Source organism: Lepidochelys olivacea, assembly GCF_965140295.1.
Source record: "Lepidochelys olivacea isolate rLepOli2 genome assembly, chromosome: 10".
Lineage (NCBI taxonomy): Eukaryota > Metazoa > Chordata > Testudines > Cheloniidae > Lepidochelys > Lepidochelys olivacea.
Window position 1 is genome coordinate 246406 of NC_140420.1, and position 26730 is coordinate 273135.

The window sequence follows — 26730 nt, forward strand, 5'->3', positions numbered from 1 at the left end:
TTCCCTAAACATTACATACACTGGCTTTCATAAGGCACTTTTTTTTTTAAGCAAAATAATTTTAAATATTCAAATACTACAGATCACATGCACTCCTGCTTAGATAACATTTCTTACATTGTTTACAGTTCACCCTTCTTTGTGGATGTCAGGCATCCTAGTATATGCCTGGGGTTCAAAAAGTTTTGATTTGTGAACCAGTCACTCTAAACTGGTTACCCTAAAATATCAGATCCCAAAGATGAAGATAAAGATAATCAATTATGCTTCTTGGCATTGGCCTATTGATAAATTTGTAGTCTAGTCACAATAGTGTCCAATCAACACCACTGTAAACAATCATCAGCTTTGGTAATGGCCAATGTGCTAGTCAGAGTGGACTTTCCTTAAAAGACCTGAGAAATTAATTTAGATTAACCAAGTCTGAGAGACTATCATTCAAGAATAGTTAGAGAAGGGTCACTTCTACAATAAGAGAGTGCGGGGTGGGAATGCTAACAATGAAACAGGCGTACAATATTAGAAGCCTTTATAAAAAGGAAGGGTCATTTAATTTTGCTTTCTGAGACTATATTTAACTGGAAGGCTTTTCTCCTTTTATCATTTCAATGAAGATAATGAAACAAAAACCTTTATATAAACAGTTTATTTACTCTAAACAGCAACACAGACAAAACGCCATATAAACACAAAAGGAAGTGATGCAGAATCAAGATGCTGGCTGACTTTGGATCTCTGAGGCTCTTAAGCAATAACAACCTAGTTTCTGAAAGATAGAAAAACAAATTAAGGGAAGGGAAGGGGGTGGAGGGTATGATTTTTTCATACAGCCAGCTAGAGTCTAAATATAGTTCTAAACATTTTAAAGCATGCCTGCATCAGATAGCAAAGTAACTAGAGATACTAGTGAATTTATAGAAGTATAAAAGTTTATAATTTTACAGCAGTTGAAATACTGACATCAATATTAAAATAAAAGCAAGTTTTACATAACAATCAAAAATACAAAAGACTGAAGGAAGAGACCCTGTATGAAAAAACTGGGGGCAATTCAGCGAATTCAGAACTGTATACAAGTGGCGAATATGGAAAATGGCACACATACGACCCCCTCCCCTAAGTGAATATTAATTGTACATAGCAACATTAGATTTTGCAAAAATTTTGTAAACAAGTTCTTGCCAAACCAATCCCTTCCTTTTTAAGATGCTGTATGACAGGTGCTTATGATGGCGCAAACTTCTTGGCTTGTGCTCGAACCCTCTTTTCATATTCCACTCTGTTTTGGCTGGATATAAAAAAAAAAGTTATTAGACATTTCAGATGTCAATTATGTCAAGCTGCACAATGAATATGAGACCCTCAAATTATTCCTTAAGGCAAGAGAGATTAGGAAAAGATGAAGTATCTTATGTACTCATGACAGTAGGAAAACCCATGACTGAACTGTCCAAAGGGTAAACAGAAAAAAAATCTTGGCTATACCAGCAGCTCACTGTCCAAACACTGCTCATTTAATTAATGAGAGGGTCATTTGCACTGCAGGACCCATTTTGTTTGGAAAGAAGTGACTAGTCTAAACAGGTTGGTAGCCCGGTTAAGACAGAGCTCACTAACATCTGTCCAGTAGGGTATGCTGCAGGAAATAAGAAGATTGTATCTCAGAAGCAAAAGCATTTTGTGGAAGGAGACAAGACATTTACAGAGTTACTCTGTTAGATTCGCCACAGAATAGATGTCTGTGAAAATACCATGACATTTCTATTATTTCATTAAGTGCTCTTCATATACTAACGTATATCATGTTACCTCACCCACCCGTGTCTCTAATATCCTGGGATCAACACGGTTACCACTACACTACACTGTATACTAAAGTAATGTCATTTCTTCCAAAGTTTCTCTTACACATGTTATATCTCACTGAAGATTTGGTAAATTACAGGGTTTCTCCTCAGGGTCTCTCAGCCCTTTCTTCCCACCCTAAAAGTCGGGCAAGAGAAGATGCTGGGCTTAGAAGGCTGTGTATAGATGTGCAGTTTAACTTACTTTCCTATAGCTAAAAGGAAGAAAAAGACAAGATAATTCGTGGAACTGGTACTGGTAGTTTACAACACGGCTACTACTGCAGAACAACTAGCCAGTAGTGAAATAACACAGTACAGCAGAAATCTAAACAAAGCATTGGCATGTGAAGGGAAATTTATTCTTGAACAGGGACATTTAACAGTTCATATAAAAAGGACACCTGTTTATGAAGCACCATGCATTTGGGTACCAGTTTAATAAATGAGCAATTCCAATTCCTCTTGTTTGTTACCCAGGCTCTTAGCATTAGTCTATAGGCAATTAAAAAATTTCTTCCCCTCATGTCTTTTGGTTCCTCGATTCATTTTGTTCTCAGCATCTCAATTTTCTGCCACCTGAGTGCTCATGTCTTCCTTTTTCCACCATCTCCTTTTGCTATCAGTTTAACCTCCTCCTGACTATTCTAGCTAGTCTGTCCCCAAGGAGATTGGTCCCTCCTCTACTGAGGTGGAAGTCATCCAAGCTATGCAGCCGCCTCTTCCCACAGAAGGTGGAACAATGTTCTGCAAAGAAAGCTCTCCATCCTGCACCACTTACTAGCCAGCAATTCACTTTCAGAATCTTCTGCCCTCTGTGTTTCTTTGCTTATGGGACAGGAAGGATCTCAGAGAAGATTGCTTAGACAATCAGAGATGTTCTTTCTTATCTTTAAGATTTCACAGCTTAGCCCTACACTACTTTTCAAACGGATAACCTCATTGCATCCAATGCCATGTCATTCTGACAAAGTTCCAGCTGTCACCACCCATAAGTCCACTTCTCACTAAGATCTCCATACTCTTTCCTATGCTGCCCCATATACACTGCACAAACTCCCCCAAAATAACTGTAAACCCACTAATTTAAGACCAAAATGGCTACAGAACCCCCCAGTTCATTACAGTTAGGAATGTAATGAGGAATGATTGTGCATGTAGCTACTGTACAGGACTTGTTAACTCATCCGTCCTCTCCCTTGCCTCTACACATTAATTTCACCCAACTGTTATGTCTTGTTAACCTAGAATTGTGAACTCTTTAGGGGCAAGGACTCTTTACATATCTGTACAGCACAATGGGACTTTGATTCCTCATTAGGGCCTCTATATGCTACTGTATTAACTTGCCTTGCTATCACTGGACCTTCAACCTTAACTTTGAAGTTAGTTGGTTGTTTTGTTGAGGTTACAGCATAGAACTAAACATCTCTACATAAAGCAGACCCAGAAATTATTTTCTAGAAGCTGCTTTACCTGTCTCACCATCAATCACACAAATGGAGACCCAGGGTTTACAAACAGCTATAGGCCAGTCAAGGTGTTTGTTACATAAATAAATAAAAATCCAGCTACTAACCAGTAAATTGTGTAAGCCTCTGCTTGAGCTGGGTCTTGAATATTTGGTTCATTTAGAAGTTCTTGTATTCCTAACAAGATCTGTATAAGAAAACATGGAAAAAAATAATTTATGTAAATATTACTATGAAACGTATACAATTCAGAACTTCTATAAATAAAATGTAGAATTGTGCACAAGACATTTGAGAATCACACAAAAGTTAAGCTGACAAAGCAAGCAAAGGTGTACAGTTTTAACAGAAGAATGTTTTGACCTGTTTAATTGTGATTGCTGGCCTCCAATCCTTATCCTCCTCTAAGATGGAGAGGCACACTGTGCCTGAAGGATACACATTTGGGTGGAATAATGGTGGTTCAAATTTACCTAAGGAAGAAAAGAGTTCTTTATGTGCAAATCTAAGATTTTGAACCAAGTTTCATTAAATCAGAACATATAAAAAGTCGACTTCTAGTAAAGCTGGCCATTTCCCCTATACCACAAGGCAACCAATCTCCCATTGTCACAATCCCATTCAGAAAATCCATGAAGTTTTTCTGCAGTGCACTTACCTTTAGTTTTCCCTCCTTCGATGGGTCTACTTGTATCTCCACGCCAGATCTCAGTCACATTACTGATTATGTTAATCAATCCAGGCCAAAATATGTTCTGAATGAACAATATTACCTATTATTCATGCTAAGATAGGAGGATTTCATTAATGCTAAATGACACTAAGTGCAGTGAAAATGTACAGGGGATCACTTATTACTTAAAAGAACTCTGTACAGAGCAGCTCACCCAAACCTTTACTGCTTCCTCCCAGAGCTCAGATCCCACCACTGCTATGAAATACGGTGGACTGAAAGAGTATCCTGGATAATATTTAACACACAACACTCTTTATATGTTTAAATTGCTGTATGAACACTAATAGGCACTGACATGAGGAGGAGCACAACAAACATCCTGCTTTGAAATACAGTTCCCAAAACAAGCACTGCCACAAGCAACAGCTCTTACACCAGAGGACAGTTTCTCTTGCTATTTCACCAAGCTCTATTCAGAGTAGTTTTGTGATGGTCTGGGCCCAAAAAGTAATACTACTTATATCAACACTCCACACTCCTTCATAAAATAATGAAGCACATCCACTCGGATGACCACATCTATACATTTTCACCACCTACTCCCCCCATTCTTTGCAAGTGTTACATTAAAGAGACATTTATAATACCTTTAAAAAGTCTCCTTACTAAAAGTTTGTCTATTTTAAGTTTCCATCTTTTTTTTTTTTGTTTCATTTTATCTATGTACAAGACCAATAACTGCATTCAGAATACAACAGTGAATTTTAAATTAAGCTTAAATTATATTTAAATCAGGACATTTCTATTCCATTTAGGTTGTACAATCAATTTTGTCCCTAAAATTAAATTGTGTTTAATATCTCTGTTGCCTTTGTAAGGACTTAAAAACAAAGTGGAAGATGACTGATTCTGTAGCAAGACAGTTTCAGAAATATTCCCTAGCTTTAAAATGAGGAATTCCATTAATACTGGCAGAATTTTTCAAGCCAGCTGATATTTCTCCAAATGCCTGCTGTATACTTTTACAAGTGAAAAGAAAGGCTCTCTGTTATGTCACCAGCATTAAATTGGAGATCAACTGAAGAAAGAGCCTAAACACATCAGATAAATTTCCAAGGTCCTGAAGAAACAGGACAGAAACCTTTAGGTGGCATATTGTACTCTCTCAGGGAGCATCACATTCAATCCATTATCCCAACTAGACATACAAAATGATGGGGTCCAAATTAGCTGTTGCCAGTCACAAAAAAGATCTTGGAGTCGTCATGAATATTTCTCTGAAAACATCTGTTCACTGTGCAGCAGCAGTGAAAAAAGCTAACAGAATGTTGGTAACCATTAGGAAAGGGATAGATAAGACAGAAAATATCATAATGCCTCTATATAAGTCCATGGTATGCCTACACTTGGAATACTGCATACACTTCTGAGCGCCCATCTCAAAAAAGGGATTAGAATTGCAAAGAACAGAGAATGTCAACAAAAAACAACTTCCATATGAGGAGAGATTAAAGAGACAAGGACTGTTCATCCTAGGAAAAAGACGATTGGGGGGGAGGTATAATAGATATCTAAAAATCATGAATGCTGTGGAAGAAGTGAATATGGAAGAGTTATTTTCCTTCTCATATAACACAAAAACCAGGGGTGATCCAATGAAATGAATAGGCACTAGGTTTAAAACAAACATAAGGAAGTACTTCCTCCATGCAACCACTCAGTCAACCTGTGGAACTCATTGCCAAGGGATGCTGCGAAGGCCAAACGCATAACTGGATTCCATAAAGAACTGGACAAGTTCATGGAGGATAAGCCAATCAATGGCTACTAGCCAAGAAGGTCAGGATGCAATCTCATGCTCTGGGATGTCTCTACACCTCTGACTGCTAGAAGCTGGGATTGGACCACTTGATAATTGCCCTGTTCTGTTAATTCCTCCTGAAGTACCTGGTACCAGCCACTGTCGGAAGACAGGATGTTGGGCTAGATGAACCACTGGTCTGACCCAGTATGGCCATTCCTATGTTTGAATTGGAAAAACTTAAATCTTGACATCAATGTGAGATAACACATTCCTGCCCCAGATGATGCTAAAGACATCAAAAAGCAACAGCCTTGTTTTTAAAAAGCTGTATGGTAACTTAAATAGATTTGAAAAATAATTTGTTCAAGAAAGCCAGTGATCAGCTAGGGCAACAGAACTCCATAGACAGAGAATATCCATGAATTTTAAAAGACAGTTTTCCTAAAGATTTCCCTAATGGATACTGGAACATTATGATCAGTAGTAGCTATATAGCTATCATAAAGCAGAATGTATTGACTCTACAGCCAGAATACCAGTATTACGAACACCAAAGATAATCATAAATTCAAATGGTTTCTACAGCTTGCAGTAGGATAAAAAATTGCAAAGAAAAAATTATTTATGTAATACGTGTCTTGTACACATATCACATGCAAAAAAATGCCAAATTAATGTTAATGTAATGTTATGATTATGATATCAAATGTTAAAGTGAAAACACTCCAAAAATTATTACTACTACAACACTGCACCAACTGGGTATCTTATAGTACATGGGAACATTTAAGGGAAAGGAACAGAAAAATATGAGGTAGACAACTTTGCTAAGTTAAAAATTGATAGAATAATCCTAACTTTTGAAAGTTTGATCTCCCATCTTTAATATTTAATTAAAACTAGATTTTTAAAAAACAGAATGAAGAAAAATCTGGAGCTAGGTAGCCTGAGAGCTGTTGCTGTTGCTGTATGTCTATTCAGCTTATGGAGGTCTTTCAAAACAAGTATGCACTCGCTACACACACATTCACACTGCTTCCACTTACGTGCTATCCTCTTAACTTAAGGTACTTTTCTATCAAGAATGCACAATACACAATTTTCAGTACAAAACTTAGCAGATGCAACAGTTGTCAGTGACAACTATGCCAAGTTTCAAAATTGAGCCATATTTACTGGAACCATATTAGAAAAAAGTGATCATTAATTAAAAAACCCAATCCCTTTCCCCCTAAAAAACCTCAAGCCAAAAAAACACAAACAAAACCAAAAAAAACCCCACAGATTTTTCCTATCTCCCTGAATTTAAGCAGCTGAACGGCTTTCTTAAACTTTCTAAAGAGGCAAGCCAGGGAAAATTTTATTCTAAAGATGGGTATGTAAACGCACATGAAAATAAGGATTATAACCATTTCAGTTTTAACTATAAAAGGCATTAAACATCCAGGATAATTAATGAAGTGTTATAAAACTTCCACCCTACCATCATAGAATCATAGAATATCAGGGTTGGAAGGGACCTCAGGAGGTCATCTAGTCCAACCCGCTGCTCAAAGCAGGACCAATCCCCAATTAAATCATCCCAGCCAGGGCTTTGTCAAGCCTGACTTAAAAACTTCTAATGAAGGAGATTCTACCACCTCCCAAGGTAACGCATTCCAGTGTTTCACCACCCTCCTAGTGAAAAAGTTTTTCCTAATATCCAACCTAAACCTCCCCCACTGCAACTTGAGACCATTACTCCTTGTCCTGTCATCTTCTACCACTGAGAATAGTCTAGAACCATCCTCTCTGGAACCACCTCTCAGGTAGTTGAAAGCAGCTATCAAATCCCCCCCTCATTCTTCTCTTCTGCAGACTAAACAATCCCAGTTCCCTCAGCCTCTCCTCATACGTCATGTGTTCCAGACCCCTAATCATTTTTGTTGCCCTTCGCTGGTCTCTTTCCAATTTATCCACATCCTTCTTGTAGTGTGGGGCCCAAAACTGGACACAGTACTCCAGATGAGGCCTCACCAATGTCGAATAGAGGGGGATGATCACGTCCCTCGATCTGCTCACTATGCCCCTACTTATACATCCCAAAATGCCATTGGCCTTCTTGGCAACAAGGGCACACTGCTGACTCATATCCAGCTTCTCGTCCACTGTCACCCCTAGGTCCTTTTCCGCAGAACTGCTGCCTAGCCATTCGGTCCCTAGTCTGTAGCTGTGTATTGGGTTCTTCCGTCCTAAGTGCAGGACCCTGCACTTATTCTTATTGAACCTCATCAGATTTCTTTTGGCCCAATCCTCCAATTTGTCCTCCAATTTGTCAGCAGAAAGCAGGTAGTTAGTTTTTCATACAGCAATAAGCACTCAGATTCAACACCATTCTATTAGAAACTGGTATTCTGTCACTTTACTTACATTTTGGGGGTGAGGAGGGATAGTCATCCTTGAAAAGCATCCGTAGTTTAAATAAGCCTCCTTCCCATGGTGTCTGTCAGGAAATTTCAGCAAAGTTAGTTAGATTATGGTAACACCCAAAGTATGCCAAGCACTTTCAAAATAGATGGGGAGTTTATAGTCTAAAGAGAACAGACACAGAAATTAAAGGTGCATGCCAGGGGAAAAAAAAACCATTCAAGCACAACAAATAGGGTTATTACATGACTATCCGCTACACTATATATATTTATTTTAATATTTTTTATAGGATACTTGCCTCTCTGCCTACCTATTGTTAGGTTTTTTAAAAAAACTTTTTTTTTAATTTCCTTCTTTAAAATGTATTTTGTGTTTTAAGGCACTAAGTTAATTTCAATTAACTGTTTCCTAGACTTTGTTTTAAGCAACTGTTCTTCAAAAGTCTCACATTTCTCCCTCAGTATTGTTACTGTGCTATTATTAATATCCCAATCCTAACTAACACTATTATCATTGATAAATCTTCAGTTTCTCACTAAGAATACCCCACCCACCCATGCTTTTAATGACAGTAAGAATGTTGCAATCCAACCTTCACTGCATGCCCTCCCGTGAGGAAAAACCACAAAAGATGAAGCTGCTCTCATCCCGAAGACCAGCATGGGCACACATGGAAAGTTCCAAGAAGGTTGGTGCTGATTATATCAGTCACTGATGGAACAGTGAAGGTATCTTTAGAGGCTGTCTCCTTATGTCTCTCTAGGGTGTTGGAGTCTTTACAGGCCATCCCCCTATGAAGAAGTTGGTTGAGCTACCTGAGTCACATTCCTGTGGTAATAGGGTACCAGGCCACCGGTTTTCTATCTGCTGCCACTGCACCTGGGTTAGTGTGGCCTCTTGTCATTTAGGTAGGAAGTTACTTAGGTATACCCCTTAAGGATGATGAATTAGATACAGACTAGTCATACCACTTCTCACTAAATTTCACAATGGGGGATTACTAAAGGAGTACTCAGGTGCTGCAAAAAGTGGGGTCACTGCTTCAGTAGGGGTTGTCTCCCCATCATGCCAGTCCTGTACCAATGCACTGTGTTGCATTAGGGAACACCATGTAAGATGCAAGACAGTGGCCCTAAATACTTGGTCACTTACAATCCCCCAGTACCTCTGGCACCAGTAAGGGAGCTGCATCATCCTGGGTGAGTTGTAGTTTGGGTGCATGTACTCTACCTCCTTCCTACAGATTCAGGTACAGTACTCTTCAGTTTCTGACCTCTCTCATTGCCAAAGTTCTGCCATTTGCTGAACAGATCACCCACCATGATATCTAAGCACTGAAGTGAGATTTCTGTACCTATTTTACAAGAAATCCCAAAGTTTGTCTGTGGTTGGCGATGTACATTACCATAAAGAAATGTAGCCAACACGGAACTCTAATCATTTGTCAGAAAGACATCTTTCCTGCTACTAGCAGCAATTTATTTAATTGAGTTCATATGGTGAGCTACGATTGGGAATTTATATTTTAAGAGTCAGCAAATCATATGAGATGTTTAAGAGTACAAGTCAGTTTTTAGCATTGCAATAATATCTCACAGCTGCATCGGTGTACCTATTGGGTTCATGTGTATGAACAAGGCAAGTAGTGGTATACAGATACGGTCAAGAAGTTACCTTACATGTAGAGAAGGCACTGACTGAAAAAACCTAAAACTTGCTCTGTCACGTAAGCATGATTTATAAACACTTCAGTTTGCCAATAAGTCAATTAAGACATCTAGTATGAACACATCTGAACTCAACAGGGGACATACTTTATTATTTAAATGCTAACGTGCCTCTGGCCACCAATAAGGTTCAAAATCTCATGATGCTGTACGTCATACAAACATAAGGCAACCCAATCCCTGTCCTCAAGAGCTTGCACTCAAAAGACAAATATCTGACAGAGGGTGGAAGGAAATGGTAAAAGAAACACTATTTTGTTTCCATTGTGAAATCTGATCTAAAAGGGAAAGAATATCAAGAAAGAAATTCTAGAACAAACGGTAAAAGCTAGGAAGGCATTCTGATATTACTCAATCTAGTGAGGGCATAATTATACTTGAGAAGGTGCATTGGGCTTGTCCACACTTGAAACGCTGCAGCAGCACAAGACGGGAGGGGTTCTCCTTATCAGCAGTTAATTCAACTCTCTGAGAGTCGGTAGCTAGGTTAAGAGAAAAATTCCTCCATCAACCTAGCACTGTCTACACTGAGGGTTAGATTGCCTTAACCATGTCGCTCAGGAGGTGTAGATTCTTCCCACACACTTGAGCAACATAGCTGGATCAACTTAACTTTTGAGTATAGACCAGGCCTTTATCTGCTATTATAGGGGATTCTCTTATTTTGGATAACTGATTTACATATTAAGTTGGCAAATCTCATTCACTGAGAGATCTTCCTTCTAGTTTGTATATTTTTATACAAGCATCAAGAACTAATTTTAGGTTTGCAAGTTTGGAAATTCATACCAAGTAAAACCAGATGTCAATTTGATTGCAAAGTAACGTTGAGCAAGTTGTCCAAATACTCAGGTTACTCAGAAGAGATATTTGTCATTAACAGCAGGGTGCTTCAGGATTCCATACTAGATCTAAAGTTTAAATATATTTATTAATTACCTGAAAGAGGATGAGTAATAATGAGGTAGCAAAATTTGCAGGTGACAAATTTATTTTGGTTAGTTAGGATCAGAGAACTATGAAGAACTTCAGAGATACCTAAACAAGTAGGTGAATGGGCAACATGATGGCAAATGAACTTCTATGTCAATAAATATGAAGTAATACCCATTTCGGCGAGAAGAGACTAAATTACTCATACACCTTACAGGATTCTAAATTAACTATTAACTCAGGAAAGAGTCCTGTGCATCACTACAGATAATGAAGACCTCTGCACAATGTGCACCTATAGTCAAAAAAAGAAAAAAAGTGATACTAGGATGTGTAAGGAATGGGATGGAGAATAATACACAGATATTATAATGCCTTTATTATGTCAGCATTATAGTTAAGGTTGCTTCACAGCTTCTGTTTAAAGTTCAACCTAAATCCCCTAAAAACAACATGCTAAGTCGCATTCCTCTGAAATTTGGTGTGCTTCTGGGGGGGGTTAGTGACCCAAATTCGTGGTCATTTGAGGTAGGGGCTGCAGTGATATAAGACCTGAAAAAAGAAACAGCCACTTTTTAAAAAGTTTCTATGTGGTCTTGTTTTGTCCAGAGCTAGAGAGCAAACTATTGATATACTGTAGGTCAAAATGGTCTCAACCAGTGAAGTTTTACCAAAAGTTGTGCATGGCACCCACTAAACCTTTAGGGGACTCAAACCAGGAAAAGTAGTTAAGCAAACTAAAGGCTTATCTACATTAGCACCTTACAGCACTGCAACTTTCTTGCTCAGGGGTATGAAAACACCTCCCTGAGCGCTGCAAGTTTCAGCGCTGTAACGTGGCAGTGTAGGCTGTGCTCCCAGCGCTGGGAGCTACTCGTGGAGGTAGGGTTTTGTTTTGTTTTTTTTCAGCCGTGACTACACAGCCACATTAAAGTGCTGCTGCGGGAGTGCTTAAACATTGCTAGTGAAGACATGCCCATACATTTTTATGTTATGCATGCAGATACAGGGGGGAAAAAAGCTTGAAGGTTTCCATTCCTACTATTTTATATGCTTTAAATTTGACTCTTGTAAGTGCACTAAAATCTGAACATTTACTCAGATTGCTTTGAAATTTGGTGTGTCTTATGGGGATACAGGGTAGTGTTAGTGATCCAAGCTTGGGGTCATTTGACCAAAGGGTTTCTGAGTTAACCCTCCAAAAAACAGTTTCCTTCTGTTGCTTTGTACCGTTAAACTGACAGGTACTAATGACTGGATGAATTACAGACTTTATTGACATTGATGGCTATGGATTCACCCTTTAATTAATATAATTATGGGTAAAATAAGCATAAACCCCCATCTAAGGAAAAAAAGTTTTGGACTGAGTGGCTGGAGGTTGCTACAATTTGAGAGTCTTGAGTGACAATTTTGTTTTGGATGGAATGTAATCAAAGAATTTTGGGATGAAAAATTAAACATGTGAATGCTTCCTAGGAAAGATGAGGTATTAGGGAGCAGACAAGTGAGGTTTGGGCCTGCAGCAAGGGGAGAAGGGTGATGTGGAAGGGGATAAATGGGGATGGGTGGTAGAAAAGGGGAGAGCTGTTAGGGGCTCAGGGGAGTGGAAGTGTGGGGCTCTGGGAAGGCTGCATGGGGGTGAGTGGCAAGAAAACTGGGGGGAAACAGGGACAGGCGGCATCTGTCAGCTCCACATTCTCCCCTCCCATGTGTGTGCCCAGATCTGGTGAACTCTTGCAGCTTTAGTGAGGTCAGAGACCTCCTCCTTGCCCCCCCATGAGCTGGATTGTGGTGGGCCTTGACCCCCCTCTCCCCTAACAGTGTGTGAGCCCCTTACTACCTGTCTCCTTGTGTGCGCCAGGATCTGGGGGGGCCGGTGCCCACCTACAGTGGTTCAACCCTCCCCCATTTAAGTTGGATTCTGGGGTGTCTGCCCTTTTGGGAGAGTCTCAGGCCCCCTCCCTGTTCCCTATGTGAGCCAGAATCTGGGGAAGTCCTGCTCCTTTGGATGAGGGGCTGAAAACAGGAATCCTTCATGCATTTCATAAGTTCTAAAGCACTCAGGAGGGGAATAGCAAGACCAATGGAGATGAATGGAACAGTTTGCAGGTCTACACTTAAAATGCTGCACCAGCGCAGCTGCACCGCTTCAGTGAAGACTACTACAAGAGAGAGTTTCTCCCATCAGCACAGTTAATCCACCTTCGTGAGAGGTGGTAGCTATGCCAAAGGGCGAAGTCCTCCCATTGACACAGTGCTGGATATTCAGTATAGTGGATTTCACACCCCTGAGCAATATAGTTATACCAATGTACATTTGTAGAGTACAGCGGGCCTCACAGCTATTGTTTCAGATTGTATTCATCTATATGGGGTGTTGCCATTCAGCTGGCAACATCACATTGAAATTAATGCTTCACACCTTTCAGAGCCTCCTGCACTGGAGAGGATGTGTAGAGGAACCCTTTCCCTCCATCATCCCTGTATCCTTCTTGTTTAGAGAATCATACTTTTAAGTGCTCTAAAATGCACATGCTTTACTGGATTTTTCTGAACCTCATGGGAGTTCTGTGCAGGGTGAATGAGCCAAATTTGGGGTCATTTAAACCAGAGGTTCCAGAGACACAAGCCCTAAAAAAAATCAGCTGTTTTTTCAAAATGTTTCTAGATTATTATTTTTTTGGGACAGATCTAGAGCTCAGACTATTGCTGTGATATGGGTCAAAATAGTCTCAGTCAATTTTTACCCAAGGTACTGCATGGCACCCACTAAGTCTTTGGGGGACCCAAATTGCGAATAGTATTTAAGAAAAAACATTCATTGCTTTCGTAGATGTGCATTTTGGAAGGATTATGTTGTGTGTCTGATAATAAAGAAAAAAAATATTAGGATTTCCATGCATCCACCTTATGCTTGCCTAGGTTGCTCAAGGGACTGTGCCAACACCATTGCTCACAGTGAATACCCTACCACTGAGGTTTCTAGTCCCAACCTTTGTACATCTGTACAATGAATTATTAAATCTTTGTTGCTTACTACAAGCTGTTACAACATAACATTTTTATTTTATTGAGAGGTTTCCAGTGAACACAGCAGAATAGTCAGCAGTCAGTCAAACCATAATCTTTGTTCTATCAAGTCAGAAGGAGCCAGAGACAAAGGACTTTGGGGGGAGGGAGAGGCAAGACTTGGATTGGCTGTTTGAGAAAAAAGTCTATTTTACTAGCCACTGGGGGACAGATGGCAGGGAGTGGAAGTGGCTACTTCCTGGTCTGGGGGCAGATTCATGAGGTGTTTCCAAATACATGCAGTGTGGGGGTTTGGAAGGGACAGTGCAGGTACCTTGACCACGAGGGGGGGGGGGGGAGAAATGTGCTGTTGCCAGTGTGGATTCTGTGTGATTCCTGATTCATAAGGTGGCAGAAGTCTGCAGAAGATCAAGGCGTGCGCCACGACATGGGGATTGCTGACTACAGACTGATTGGCATGGAAAGAGGTGGACTTTGATGGCATCATGTTTTGCCCACTCTGCAGCATCTACCCATTGATTTTAGAGGTTGTGCTCTACCCAACATTGTGGTGATTCACTGGCACCTCACTGTTTCTCAAGATGGGGCACATCGATTGGACAGGGATCAGAGGATCTCTCTCTGACATAAGATTATCAGTAGTTTGGAACAACCACCCTATCTGTGGTTTCTCTCACTGGCCCAGCCACAAACTCCACCCTCCAACCATTCTGAAACAACACTCCACCGTAACATAGTTGTCCTTCGCTACACAAACTACCCAGAAATCAAGTTATAGGTGGGGAGGAAATAATAGCAACAGAAAATCTGTTTATCAGGTAACGGACTCCAGGGAGATGCATTCCCTGCTTATGGGCTGGGGGACCACAGTGACTGAGTCAGGGGCATGGATAGGGAGGTGTGTTTGTTGTGGTGGGAGGGAAAGGGCGGCTGGCTGGCTGGCTCAGTATTATGTGAATTGCAGGACATATGTACAACTGTTTAAATGACTATTAACTCCTACCAACAGATCTTTTCCTGTTTAAAAAAAGCTAGGAAAGTCAATGGCAAAAAATGATATTATCGCAGAGTTACAGTAGTTTAGTGGTAAGTCACTCCCTTGCAGAAAGCCGAGTTGAGCAAAGGTTGCCCATGCAACCTTAACTCTGCTCTCTTTCAGCACTGGCCCAATAGACCCCCCTTAACATACATACCTATACTCTGCCAAGCCCACAGTTGCTGAAATATACAAGCTCTTCAACTCTTTTCACAACCCAATCACTCTCACCCACAGGGTTCCATCTAACATGGTTAAAAGACAAACAGTGGGGGGGAAAGGTTGCCCATGCCACCTTTCTTCTACCCTCTTTGAGTATGCACACATTGAGGCACACACGGAGGCATTGTACACACTGGCCATTGACACTGTAAGATTCCAAAGGTTCCAGATCTGATTGTACACTCAGACACTTGGCCAACTCCCTAGAAAGAATACCACTCAGGTACAATTTAAGAACCATTTCACAGCGTTTTACAACTTACACTTACTCTCAGGATACCATCTCAACATACACTTTCATTTAACCATCACTAAAGCATTAGAATCCTCTCATATTCCACCACCCTACTGACAATATCCTTTGTAATAAAGGCTTTATGCCCTGCTACTGAGATAACCAACAATTCCACCTAGAAATGATGCATATTGCATCCTGAAGGTACATATGTACTCTTCCCTTTCCTCACACACAAGAGGGTGGAAAACAGATCACAATTAGGTCACAAACCTCAAAGTAATCCACAGTTCTCACAAACATACCTCTACCAAGCAGAGCCATTTTTCATCACAGCTACACCGGACACTGACCACAGGGTATGCAAGCAGATAATAAATGCTTAACTACTCTCATATCCCAGCTTGCTACTGACAATACCCTTGTAATAAAACCACATGCCTTGCTAATTATATAATGTACACAATTTTACACTGAAATTATGCATATTGGATCCTAAAAGGTACACATGCACCTCTTCCTTTTGCTCACACACATCTGAGGGTGCAAAATATAGATCTCACACACCTCAAAGTAACCCTCACAAGTTCTCAGAACACAAACACAGCTCTATCAAGTGGCCCTATTACTGTTAGCGTACATACCACCTAATACACTGGCTACACCTGAAGCATATCCAAATTCATATAGGCTACCAGCCCCAAAGGAATAGAAGCAAGGTGGGGTGGGCAAGCACTCCCCCTCCTTTTTTGTCCTTAGCAGTATTAGATGGAATCCTGTGGGTGAGAGTGAATGGGTTGTAAAAGGAGGTGAAGAACTGTAAAAGGAGATGAAGCAACTGTAGGGTTCGCACAGTAAACTATAAGGGCATAATGGGGCATTGTTAAAGGGAACAGAGTTAAAGTTCCATAGGCTACCTTAACAGTGCATTTCCTGTTTTTCACAAGTTTTGAATTTGCTCAACTCATTGTTCTTTAAGGGGATAGCATACTACCAAGCAACCTTAACTCTACATTAGCATAGTTTTTTTGCCATGGAATATAAACCAATGGTGCAGTCTCACCTGGAATACTTTGTAAAGTACTGATCACTCTGTCTCAAAAACCATACTGTAGAATTAAAGGAGGTTCAGAGAAGAGTGATGAGAATGATCAAGAACAAGGAAAAACTATGGAGAGAGACTGAAAAGATTGGGATTATTTACCTTAAAAAGGAGATGAATAAGAGGGACATAATAAAAACATCAAATAAAACAACATATAGAGAAGGCAAATAGCGAGCTTCTGCTCTCTCTCTCTCATTACAAAAGTACAAGGGGACACTCAAATTAAAAAGGTGAAAAAGAGAAACTTTTTCATATAACATGTAATAAACTGTGGAAGTCATGCCACAGGATGTCACTGAGGTGAAAATTTTAGCAAGATTCAAAAAGGGTTTGGACATTTATATAGGTAAGAGGTTATAATTAATTATATAGGTTATAATTAACGACAATATTTTGAAAGGGGTGTTAATCCTCATGCTTCAGGGCTTAAGTATTAAAGGCTATGTTGAGACAACGCAGGAGGAAGAGGGGAAGATTATCCCATATATGATTACTGTAGACTATTTACACCTTCCTCTGACGCATCTGGTACTGGCCACTGTCACAGACAGGACACTGAACTAGATGGACATTGGGTCTGATCCAATATGGCAGTTCCTATGTGCCTATTCCATGTGGCTTCCAAAGTAGTTCTGGAATTTGATTAAAACTGAACACTTATATTAAAGTGTATTTCATAAACTGCACTAAAAGTTATTCATGATTTATATCTGTTAAAAATTTGTTAACATTTATCTCCCATGCTGAAAACTAAATTGACAGTAAGTCTTACCCCTTTCTTTCCTGGAATAGCACATTCCCAATTCATGAGATTCATCGTGCCATCTGGATTTTTTGTAGGTACTGCTACAAATCCCTGAATTAAAACAGAAACCCAAAGTAAGACTTCTGAAAGTACATTTAACGCTGATGAAGCATCAAAACATATATTTGTACAATGCAGTCCCTCTCTACCTACACCAACTTGCTTGACATTTCTTCATGTATCAGAGGAGGAGTTTTCAACAGCTGCTTTATAGTTTCATTTCACATTAAAAAAGGACACCAGAACAACACAAGTTCAGTGTGAAGTTGCAGAAGTTAACCACTTGAGAGTACTGTTCTACTTACAAATGGATGGTCTTTTCTCCAAGCTTTCCTCTCCTGTGCAAGTCTGCTGAGGGCGATCCCAGACATGTTCAAAATCCCTCTAAAACAAACAGTTGCCCGTTAGAGCAAATAGAACTCCTCAAGTTAGTCATGCAGTGATGAATGAATACTCTTCAAACTCCACAGATTTTCTTTTTTAACATTTATTAGATGGACTGGCAAACAATTACTTTTTAAGGCTCTACACAGCATAGAAGTTCTGTTAGAAATAGCAGAGCATCTAAGTGAGGGGTTCTCAGGACAAATTTTTTGGCGGCCGCTCTCACACTTTTTCCTAAAATACTTAATTAGCTTTAGGAAAAATAAATATGCACATATATATGTCCAAATCATTGTAATTTTTTTATTGCTAGCTAGTAAGTCTGTTGTGAAAAGTGATAGTAACAAACATACAAGTATTGCTTTTTACAGCACATTTACTCAGCCCTGTCAAGCCTCGGGACAAATTAAGCCCTGGAAGGGAGGCATCGGGGGAGGCAGCAGGGGCCAGGAGCAATGGGGTGAGTGGAAGGGAGGCAGTGGGGGGCTGGAGCCCAAAGTCCTGTGGCCAGAGCCTGCTACCCTGCCACTCCAGGGCTGAAGCCAGAAGCCTGACCCCCACCACCCCTGGGAAGGTGGGGAACTCACCGGCTGCCTGATTCTCCAGCATTGTGCCCCAGGTGTCTCCAAAGGGAGGACAGGACCCAGCCCCTGCTGGCGCACCAGCAATCAACACCAAAACAGTACATCCAGGAGCAACAGGGAGGGGCCACTCGCTACTCCCCTCCTCCCACCCCACCCCATAACAGCCCAGAAGGCTGTGGCCACAAGAAAAGTCCACAGTGGCTGCATGTGGCCACATCTGAAAAATGCTGATCTAAGATCAACTTCTCTACACAGGGATGTTTACTGGCCTAATCTCTACCAGTATAGGTTACGCCACTAAATTTCCCCGTATCAACAAGCCTTAAAGTACTAGACTTGAATTAAGTTCAAGAACACTACCTCCACCTTGTGTTTCACAGTTGCATTACATTGGCAAAGGGAATTCAGTAGTAGTTTAACAACTACATTCTGATGCTGTCAGAATAGGATACAACATATACCACACTGCCAGTAGTAAGATAAAGGTTCAGGAACAATAGGGGTTTAAATTTTGAGAGAGCGTGCAAATATTCTGTCTCCCTAAGGAGACCGATGTGGCATTCACTTGCAGAGGAGGACATCTATGCTGCTGATCATGCTTACTGAGCTTCCCTACCAGCAATCCAGAAAGCAGTAGAAAGTAGCCTGTAAACTGCTGCCTGGCTGGGACACAAACTATTCTGCGCAGGAGCAACTAAGATGTCAATCCTATCAAGATCATATCAGTTTCAATCTGATGATACTGCAGTAGTAACCACCAATTAATGGTGGGCAGAAACAGGAGTACAGATGTGAGCCTGTAGAGAAAGAAGCTGGCAGATACACAAGATAGTTGGCCCAAGGTGTCATTTCAGGACACTGGACTTGAGGACCACACTTAATCCTGTCTTTCTGGAAGCAGTACAGACTACTAGAAGCAGGACAATACCGTGGAATCAGGGTCACAAACAAAATGTGCCAAAAAAATTTCAGATCTCAAGCCCAGAAAAAAGAAAAGCAAAGCAGAGATCTATTATTACAAGAGGGAGGAGTGACGCACATTAAGACAATGGAAAAAGAAGAAAGCTTCACACAAAATCCAAGAAGGGAAATATTAGATAATACTTAGTCCTGCCATGAGTGCAGGGGACTGGATTAGATGACCTCTTGAGGTCCCTTCCAGTCCTGCGATTTTATGAAACTAAAGCAGTGATAAACAAGAGAAGGTGGTTTATTTAGACAATTAAATTGGTACCCAAAAGCCCAGGAGTTAATTTATTAAATGGGCAGTAAGAAGCAGCTCATAGAATCTCCTCACAAAAAGTTTTCATTCCCCCAGCTTCATGAACAGTTGCAGGTACTCAGCACCTCAGAAAATCAGGCCAACTTGTTTAATTTCATTTGTGTAAATACATAAACCTGTATGACAGCCAGAGGGCTCTCAACAGTTCCTCTTTCAGTACACAGCATCTCATTAGTCTTCTATTACTAACTGCCATCTATCTAAATAGATGAAGGAATCTATAAAAGGGTTTACAACTACTTTCCTCCTGTTACATTAACAGTCTGGGTATTAATTTAATCAATGTGAATATTTCAAATTCTACAGTCTAAGTTTATTATCGAAAAGCACTTTAATTCCAGTTTATAGAAATCCTCATTTTGAACTTCACACTGGTTCATACTACTTTGCCATACCATCTATAAATTGGAAATTTGTCACCTTCAAAATTATAATATTTTCCCTTTGAGCAACACAAAGAAGGTCCAAAGAGATCTGACACCTACTTCATACAAGTCTTGAATAACAGCATCAAATTAGATTTTGAAGAAACACACACTCACACATTAATGCATTCAATGATATTTCACAACAACTTTCCATCCAGTCCTACTTCTGAGTTTCAGAGTTAGTTTTGCTTGAATGCATATATTCCAGAAATGCCACAAATACAACTTGAAAGCTAACAATTAAATTCATGTTTATACAAAGCTAAATTTCATTAGAAAAAGTGAGATCTGGATAGGGTGAATAGATAAAGTAATAATACTGCTTCCAGAATTCTGCAGTTGGTCTAACTTTCCCTAGAATTAGAAACTAATCACTCATACACAGATTAAGTTAAATGAATATGGTAGAGATATGTATTTGGCTCTTTGCTATGCCAGAACATTTGTGGGGCTAGTTAAATACTGTGCCCAAAGAATACTGTGTGAGCCTCTAATCATTTGTTCTGCTTGTGGAAGCAAAAGCAGATTTCATGGAAAGGATGCTGTGAGAATAGGATACAAGTCACATTATGAGACCAATACTTTGTTTCAAAACATTTTCTATCATGTTATGAAAGGAATAATTTATTCAGTGTCATTTATAGATGAACACTCATCAATCCCAGAGCAAGAATCAGGAAATATGTGCAGTAGAACCCTGACATATATATTCATATTCAGTAGTTCATTAAAGAGAATGATGGTGAAAGTTTTGTATTGGTTGCAAAGGACACAAAATCACTCAAGATAGTTAAGTCCTAGGCAGACTGGGAAGAATTACAAAGGGATCTCACAAAACTGGGTGACTGGGCAACAAAATGGCAGAAGAAATTCAATGCTGACAAGTGCAAAGCAATGCACATTGGAAAACATAATCCCAACATTACATAAAAAATGTGGGGGGTCTAAATTAGTTGTTACCACTCAAGAAAGACATTGTAGTCATCATGGATAGTTCTCTGAAAACACCTGCTCAATGTCCAGCAGCAGTGAAAAAAGCTAACAGAATGTTAGGAACCATTAGGAAAGAAAGAGATAAGACGACAGAATATATAACGCCACTACATAAATCCATGATACAGCCACACCTCGAGTATTGTATGCAATTCTGCTTGCCCCATCTCAAAAAAGATATATTAGAACTGGAAAAAGTACAGAGAAGGGCAACAAAAATTATTAGCAGTATGGAACAACATCCATATGAGGACAGATTAAAAAGACTGGGTCTATTCATCTTAGAAAAGAGATGACTGAGGAGGGAATATTATAGAGGTCTAGAAAATCATGAATGGTGTGGAGAAAATGAATAAGGAAGTTTTATTTACCCATTCACATGACACACAAGCTAGGGGTCACCTAACTAAATTAACTTAAAACAAACATAAGGAACTACTTCTTCACTCAATTCCCAGTGTAACTCGTTGCTAGGGGATGTTGTGAAGGTCAGAAGTATAACTGGGTTTAAAAAAAAAAAAAAGAATTAAACAAGTTCATGGAGGATATGTCCACCAATGGCTATTAGCCAAGGGGGTCAGGGGCGCAACCCTATGCTCTGAGTCTCCCTAAAACTCTGACTGCTAGAAGCTGGGATTGGACAATAGGAGATGGATCACTCAATAAACTGCCCTGTTCTGTTCTCTCCCTCTGAAGCATCTGACAGTGGCCACTGTCAGAAGACAGGATATTGGGCTAGATGGTCCATATGTCTGACCACATGTGGCCATTTTTAAGCCCTTGCATTTTAATTGTGCAGTCAGCCTCTCTTTCCCTTCAACCACTGAAGAACTTGTAGACTCATTACCAGACAGATACAGCAAGTAGCTGCTGGTCCACACTAATACCATCACTATACAAACTGAGAAAGCGAATTGTGTTTACAACCTAATCGAATATCCCAAGTTATCAGATGCAGAAAAGAGGTAACTGATCAATGTGAACATTTCAAATTCTACAGTCTAAGTTTATTATCGAAAAGCATAATAAACATTAGGAAACATTAAGGGCCAGATTTTGCTCTCAGCTATACAAATGCAGATCCATGAAGTTAACAGATTAAGGCCTGGTCTACACTAGAAAATTAGGTCAATTTAACTACATCAGTCAGGGTTGTGAAAAAATCCCACACCCCTGAATGGCACACTTAAGCCGACCTAAGTCCCCATGTAGAACTCTTCCGTCGACCTAGCTACTGCCTCTCAGGGAGGTGGATTACCTATGCTGATAGGAGAAACCTTCCTGTCAGCATAGGTAGCATCTACACTGAAGTACTGCAGCTATCTTTGGTTTAAGGTAAAGTCTCGTGCATCTTTCTGCAGGCTACCTGCCTGTTCCAGCAGCACTGTGCAATGGGCTAGCAAGTTTACAGTGTAAGAAGAAACTGTAGAAAGTTCTCTTCAGATTTCACTGGAACAGAAATTTGACTCATCAGTTTAGCATATTAATCAAGACAAATTCAGACTACTTTCAGAGGGTTTCTACACAATATTGTCTATATTAGTGGTTTAAGTGTTTATACCTCAAGATTAAAATTAAACTAAGTCTTGAGAAGGGCTCCAAAATCCTATTTACATGAAAAAAGTCAAATATATTAGGTTGTATAAGTATATCTACCTATCCCCCACACTCCATGTGGGGTATGGAAATAACTCAGACCTCTCTCACAGAAGCATGGGGAATTAAATTAATATTTGTAAAGCTCTAAATGCTAAGTATAATTACAGAAAAATCAGTTTCCTTTCACATTACTATACAGAAAAATCAGTTTCCTTTCACATTACTATAATATCAGATCAGTGTTACATGAAAAAGATAAATCACAGCCCTTAAATAGTACAGGATTCTCACCAAGCTATTTCAGCAGTTTAGTCTAGTAGTCAAGTGGTAACATTTTCAAAAGCACCTAAGCGACGTAGAAGCTTAAGTCCCATTTTCAAATAGGACATAAGCACTTAGAAGTAAAAGTTCCACTGAAAGTCACTGGGATTTAGGCTCTTAAGTCACTTGTAAAAAATGCAATATAGGTGCTTTTGAAAATTTTACTAATGTACTAATAGATCGAATGAGGCTAATTATTAGTTGACCTAATTATTTTACAAGAAAGCATGAAGTCCCTTATGCTGTGAATTTACTTTTAAGCTCTAGAATTCATTTCAATCTATACATATCGCTTGGGCTAGAGAATAATCAGAGTATGAAAACCTGAACATGGATTTCATGGCACGTAGCAAGTTTTCTACCTTAAAATCCATTAAAAATTAGCTCAGAAAAATACTACAAATGGATCTACAAATACTATGGTGCTATTATACACTCCTAGATAGAAAATGGACCTCCTTATTTACAGGTTAATGTATATGGTCTGCAGATTTTCAAAGTAATTAGCTAGAAATATGCAGAAACAAGAAATTGAGAAGATTTTGCAGAAAAAAATTAAACCCAATCAAGACAAAAATCTGCCAAATGTGACTTTAGACAAGTTAGTATTTCCTCTCCACCTTTAATCAGAAAAATAGTAAAGTACAACAATATTTGTTGCACAAAATCAAAGAATTCTTGTCTAGTGATTAAGGTGCAAGTATGGAGTCTTTAGATCTGAGTTTTATTCTCAGGTGTGCCATAACAATGGATGACTTTGGGCAAATTATTTACTTAAAGAGACTCAACCCAAGTTTGGCACACAATTTAAATTGATGGGGGAAAGCTTTTATAAAATGTATGCCCAAGAGAATGTTTCCATGTTGTCTCTTTAAACTCCAATAGCAAATTTAAAATTTTAAACATTCCTCTACAGTGTTCAGAGCTCAAGTATCCTAACCACCAAGCCCTGTGAAAATGGCAAAATGTTTTCATACTTAATTGATTTTCATTGTGTACTTCATGTATTTCTTTCCACTTCGACAAGCACTTGTAAACACAGAAAGTAAAACTGGAGATTTTAATTCATTTCAGTTTCAGTAATTTAACCTATCAGTAATATAGGTTAAAAACTTATAATGCAATTGACATTGACCATTTCATTTTAATCTCTGCCTTTGTTTACTCTTCTGAAAAACTGGGATATGAAAAAATGTAAAATTAACTAAAAACACATTGAAATCCACAGACAGAAACTGCCACAGATGTATAAAGTATTATATGCATTGTGGGGAATTGTCGCATCTAATTTTTAACCCTTTGTTCCAGATTCACAAGCAAGCCAAGAATTGTATTAGAGATCTCATTCTCCTTATTCTCCAGCAGCCTCCCTTTTGAAGTTTAGCAACTTCCCCATGAAATACTCTAGGTATTTAGAGTGCAAACATGAAAAAAAAATAAAGCAGATGAGTAAGGAAACTTGCCATTTTCTTCCTCAGGGTATTTAGAAATCTAGGAAATCATGTTTGTTTGAGGTAGGCCTTTGGCAGCTACTATACTTTCTGGTAACTAACCACTACATGGAATACACTTTAGCACCAGGAAGAACCACTCCAGCATCTCCGAATCCCATCTCCTTTTCCACTAAACCACTCCTCAAAAATAAATCTGTTTCTTGTGTGTTTTCTTTCAGAGTAGCAGTTTTACCTGAAATGCCTGATTTTTCAGTTATAGCTACTAGTTTTTGAGACCATTAGCTGCATAAGAAGTTTCTAGCAATTCCATCTCACATTTCTTAACATCTGGAGTCTTCTCTTTTCCCCATGAGAAGTAAGTGCTGTTAAATTTGATATTTTTTTTTCTAAACTTGGTGAGTTTACTAGTGCTGAATGGAACTGAGCTAGCAGCCATGAAGACTGATGAGGCCTGCAACAGCCACTTGAAAACATAATAAAGAGGTTAGCCTCCACTTCCTATTCAGTTCTTTGCCTCAGAGCACCAACCATGGTGATGATTTTTTGTTATGCTGGTATTTGCCCACTAGGAACTGAACTGAGATGCCCAAACTCATTTCACATAAGACATCAAAAAACAACAGGTAAGATCTGCCTGTCATTAACTATTTTGGCTGAAGCCAAACCCTACATCCAAAAGATGAATTGCTCAATATATCCCATTACTGATCTCCCTGGCTACCCAGCTTGTCCGGTCCAAAGAATCCGTTTGTTCCCTGTGATGCAATGTCTCCAAAGCAGTATCTTTCCTGTGGAAATAGATTTGCATACAGTATTCCAAATGAGGGCTCACAGGTGCCTGGAATAATTACAGGATCACCATTTTGTTTTACATCCTGGTTACCTTTAACAATTCTTATTTAGCCCACAGCAGAACACTAGTATGAAAGTGTCTAACACAGCTAGTCTTACACACCTACACTTCCTATTTGAGAAGCTAAATATTAGCACACAAGGAAAATACACGTATGAATAATTTGTCCAAAGAGTGAAAACCTTCTGCTTCTGTGAAGAGTAGAGAGCGCCTAAGCATGGGATCCAATCAGAATAATGCTGGACTGACGAAATGCTGGACTGATGCCCTACTAACAGAAAAAGCGTGTGTTTGGCTTTGCCTACATACAGAAGCCCTGAGGTTTATCCACAGTGGAACAGCAAAAGGCAACTCACAGATATTAGCCCTATTACCTTCTTCAGCTCCATAACTTTACTAGGTCTGTAAAACAGTTTTCAAGGCAGTGCTCAGAAACGCCTGCCAGCGTTGCGGTCCCTGCACTCCGTAAGTGGTGCTGGTGTCTCAACAGGCCCTCATAGTTTATGCTTCACAGTAGGGAGGGACCCAGTGTAAGTCCCTAAGTGGGGCTGAGAGGGGCCGTCTCCCGGTCAGAAATCGCTGGGGGCAGGGGCTACCCTACACAGGCGCGAGAGCGAAGGTACTCCGGGGAGAGCTACTGTACAGGCCACAGGCACTTGCGGCCAGGAGCTCCTCCGGGCAGGGACTCGGCCCGTCCCAGCCCGGTTAGCTGCCCAGACCCTGCCCCTCCGAGTTCCGACAGGGAGAGCCCGAGCTCCGGACCCGCAGGTGGGGAAAGGCGGGCTCCCCAAGGCCCGCCGCGCGCAAGTGCCGCCGGGGCGGGCGGGGGCACAGGCCGCTGGCCCGTCCCCACCCAAGGCTCGCAGGCCAAGGCCCGGCCCGCACCCTGCGCAGGGGGAATGGGGGCCGGCCGGGGCACGTCGGTACTCGGGCCCTGCAGCAGCTCCCCCCTCACACCGCGGGGGGGAGCGACCGGGCCCAGAGAAGGCGGCTCAGGGATCAGGAGAAACCGGAGCCCGAGCACCCCCAAGACCCACTTCCCTGCCCCAGGCTCCGTCACCATTGCAACCTCTGGCCCCGCCGCCCTCAGGCCCTCGCCCGGCCAGGCCTCACCGTGAGCGGCCGCAGCACCCGCGCGTGTCCCGGATTGAGGCAGCGGCGAATGACCCGGATGTTCCCGACTCGGCTCCCCCCCTTTGTCTCTGGTCCGGACTTTCCCTCCCTCCTTGCTCGGTGCGGAGCGCAGCGGCGTGGAATGTCCCTCAGTCCGACCCGTCCGTCCCACTGCGCCGCCGCAGTGTTCCCCTCAATCGGACCCGTCCGGCACACTACACGCATCTTCCTGACACAGGGCCGTGAGGTGGCCAATACAGCGCCAGAACGGAGGCCATACGGGAAGCTCCGTGTGGCAGTCTCCCTACCTCACTCCACTCTCTTTGTGCTTCGCCTTCCCTGACAGCCCCCGCCGCCGCGCCTGAGCGGATTTTTCCTATAGGCACTGAGTTAGTCACCTGTGCCTTTCAAAGGAAAC

General features: G+C 40.6%; 1 protein-coding gene across 2 annotated transcripts; it reads right to left on the minus strand.

Annotated features, from left to right (window-relative positions):
• Positions 1-627: 627 nt before the first annotated feature.
• UBE2I (ubiquitin conjugating enzyme E2 I) lies at positions 628-26730 on the minus strand. 2 transcript variants are annotated; one of them, XM_084640829.1, is made up of 7 exons: positions 26711-26730; positions 17607-17685; positions 17269-17352; positions 8206-8278; positions 3680-3789; positions 3424-3503; positions 628-1288 (listed from the first exon to the last, which is right to left on the minus strand). In XM_084640829.1, the coding sequence occupies exons 2-7, from the start codon at positions 17670-17672 to the stop codon at positions 1225-1227; spliced, it is 477 nt and encodes a 158-aa protein (XP_084496955.1). In that variant the 5' UTR covers positions 17673-17685; positions 26711-26730; the 3' UTR covers positions 628-1224. The 2 variants fall into 2 exon arrangements, with proteins under 2 accessions (XP_084496955.1, XP_084496954.1); XM_084640828.1 differs by lacking the exon at positions 26711-26730 and adding an exon at positions 26313-26592.